Source organism: Etheostoma spectabile, chromosome 14 (assembly GCF_008692095.1).
Source record: "Etheostoma spectabile isolate EspeVRDwgs_2016 chromosome 14, UIUC_Espe_1.0, whole genome shotgun sequence".
NCBI lineage: Eukaryota > Metazoa > Chordata > Actinopteri > Perciformes > Percidae > Etheostoma > Etheostoma spectabile.
Window position 1 is genome coordinate 24,070,643 of NC_045746.1, and position 1,952 is coordinate 24,072,594.

At 41.8% G+C, this 1,952-nt stretch overlaps 1 protein-coding gene across 1 annotated transcript in view; it reads left to right on the forward strand.

The window, feature by feature from the left end:
* grin2da (glutamate receptor, ionotropic, N-methyl D-aspartate 2D, a) overlaps nucleotides 1–1,952 on the forward strand; it is a 254,730-nt gene that overhangs the window by 206,978 nt on the left and 45,800 nt on the right. Inside the window, exons 11-12 of the mRNA XM_032535848.1 lie at nucleotides 181–306; nucleotides 977–1,089. Coding sequence (XP_032391739.1) covers nucleotides 181–306; nucleotides 977–1,089 — 239 coding nt within the window. The remainder of the gene's footprint in view (nucleotides 1–180; nucleotides 307–976; nucleotides 1,090–1,952) is intronic.

The window sequence follows — 1,952 nt, forward strand, 5'->3', positions numbered from 1 at the left end:
GAAATTGATTTTTTTTTTTTTTTTGCCACACCCCTGGTTACAAAGTGGTCCAGTGGGGTCCACAGTCCGGCTGTGACGGACAGTTTTCCCTTTTGATAAAGTGGTACTTTACAGATGACAGGCAAACTTCAGAAAACTTGATCTGACATTTGCGTGTGTGTGTTTGCGTGTGTGTTGCAGAGCCCTACAGCCCGGCGGTGTGGGTGATGATGTTTGTGATGTGCCTGTCGGTGGTGGCTGTCACCGTCTTCATCTTTGAGTTCTTCAGCCCCGTGGGATACAACCGCAGCCTGCAGAGCGCCAAGAGTAAGAGACGGCACGCCAATCAACCCGCCGCCACTGCTCATTTCACAACATTATTACCAACGTGTCACTTTGTCAGTTATGTAAGCAGGGGGTGGGGGGTTATGCAAAGCATCCCACTTTTCTTAACAAAAGTCAAAACAATCTCTCCGCACCCACGATCGGGGCTTATTTAATTTTAATTACAAACACTGACAGAGCCGTGGTGCTTGATTTTGACATTTTTACAGTACTTGTCAGTTCATAATTTATTCCAGCTGTTTACAGGCTGCTCCTCTTTACTGCTACATTCATTTTTCATAATCATTCGGAAATGTTATTCATTACTTTATAATAATTTGAGACTAGTAGAATTATACAGAACTGTGTTGACAGGGAGGTGTTTGTTTGTCACCAGTTGTCAGTTCTAGTTTCTCCTGTGCTAAACAACTCTTCCTCCGTTTGATCTTCCTTTTCTAACAGCTTTTACATATTCCTCTTATTCTACAAAACATCTAAGGACAGGATATGATAACTGGCAACTAGAAAAGCTCGTACACCACCAGCTACGTTGAAAAAAGAAATTATGCGCTGGGGAGTAAAGTCTGGGAATGTGAGACTGGCCAAAATACTTGATGTATGTATTTCTCTCTCTCTCTCTCTCTCTCTCTCTCTCTCTCTCTCTCTCTCTCAGAGTCAGGTGGATCTAAGTTCACCATAGGGAAGTCCGTCTGGCTGCTGTGGGCGCTGGTCTTCAACAACTCTGTGCCTGTGGAGAATCCCAGAGGAACCACCAGCAAGATCATGGTGATTACAGCACCTGGCTCATTTATCTACACATATGATACTTTGACTAAGCTGTTTACATGGCTAATTAAAGTGAATATACCACTAATATTCCCATTTACAGTACATATGCAAAATAGGAGTTTTTTTCTCACAGTTTTCCACCGGGGGAGGACTTGTTGGACATGTTGGACTAACACAGCCTCCTGCTTTCATTCCATCAACCACCTTTTGAAAAACGTTGGCATTGCGATGTTTGCACATATCCAAAAACCTGTTCACAAAATATATTTACAATATTTGAGTATTTTGTTTAAAAGTAAAGTGTGGTGTTGTTTCACCTTCTTTTCTTTTGAGCATTCGTCTCTACCGCAGCCCTGTAAACTGTTGGCCGTAAGCCAGAGACGGTAGGGCTGGGCATCGAGAACCGGTTTCAGAAATTACAGGAGAATCCTTTGTTTTATTGTAATTGTTTGGAATATGTGCTTTAGAATCCGATCATCGGTTACAAATTGACCCCAAGTGACTTGGTTTCCGTAGCAGCCACCGTACTTCCAGGCGGTGGTTGTGTGTTACAACCATGAACCAAAGTAAACAGCGCTCTTAAGTGTGGCTTTATTTTACGTTGAAATATCCCTTTAAAACTGTAAATCGGAAAAAGAATCGGAAGTGGAACCAGAATGGCCGAAAACAAAACGATTATTAACTGTAGTAAACCGACAAGAGGACGTAAAACTTTTGCACACTGCAGCAAAAACAACGATGGAGACGCATATTCCAAATGTGCTGTGTATATTTCTAAAGATTACTTCTTAACCCTGAGTAATAGAATTAGAATTAGAATTCAACTTTATTGTCATTGCACTGTCACAAGTACAAGCAAC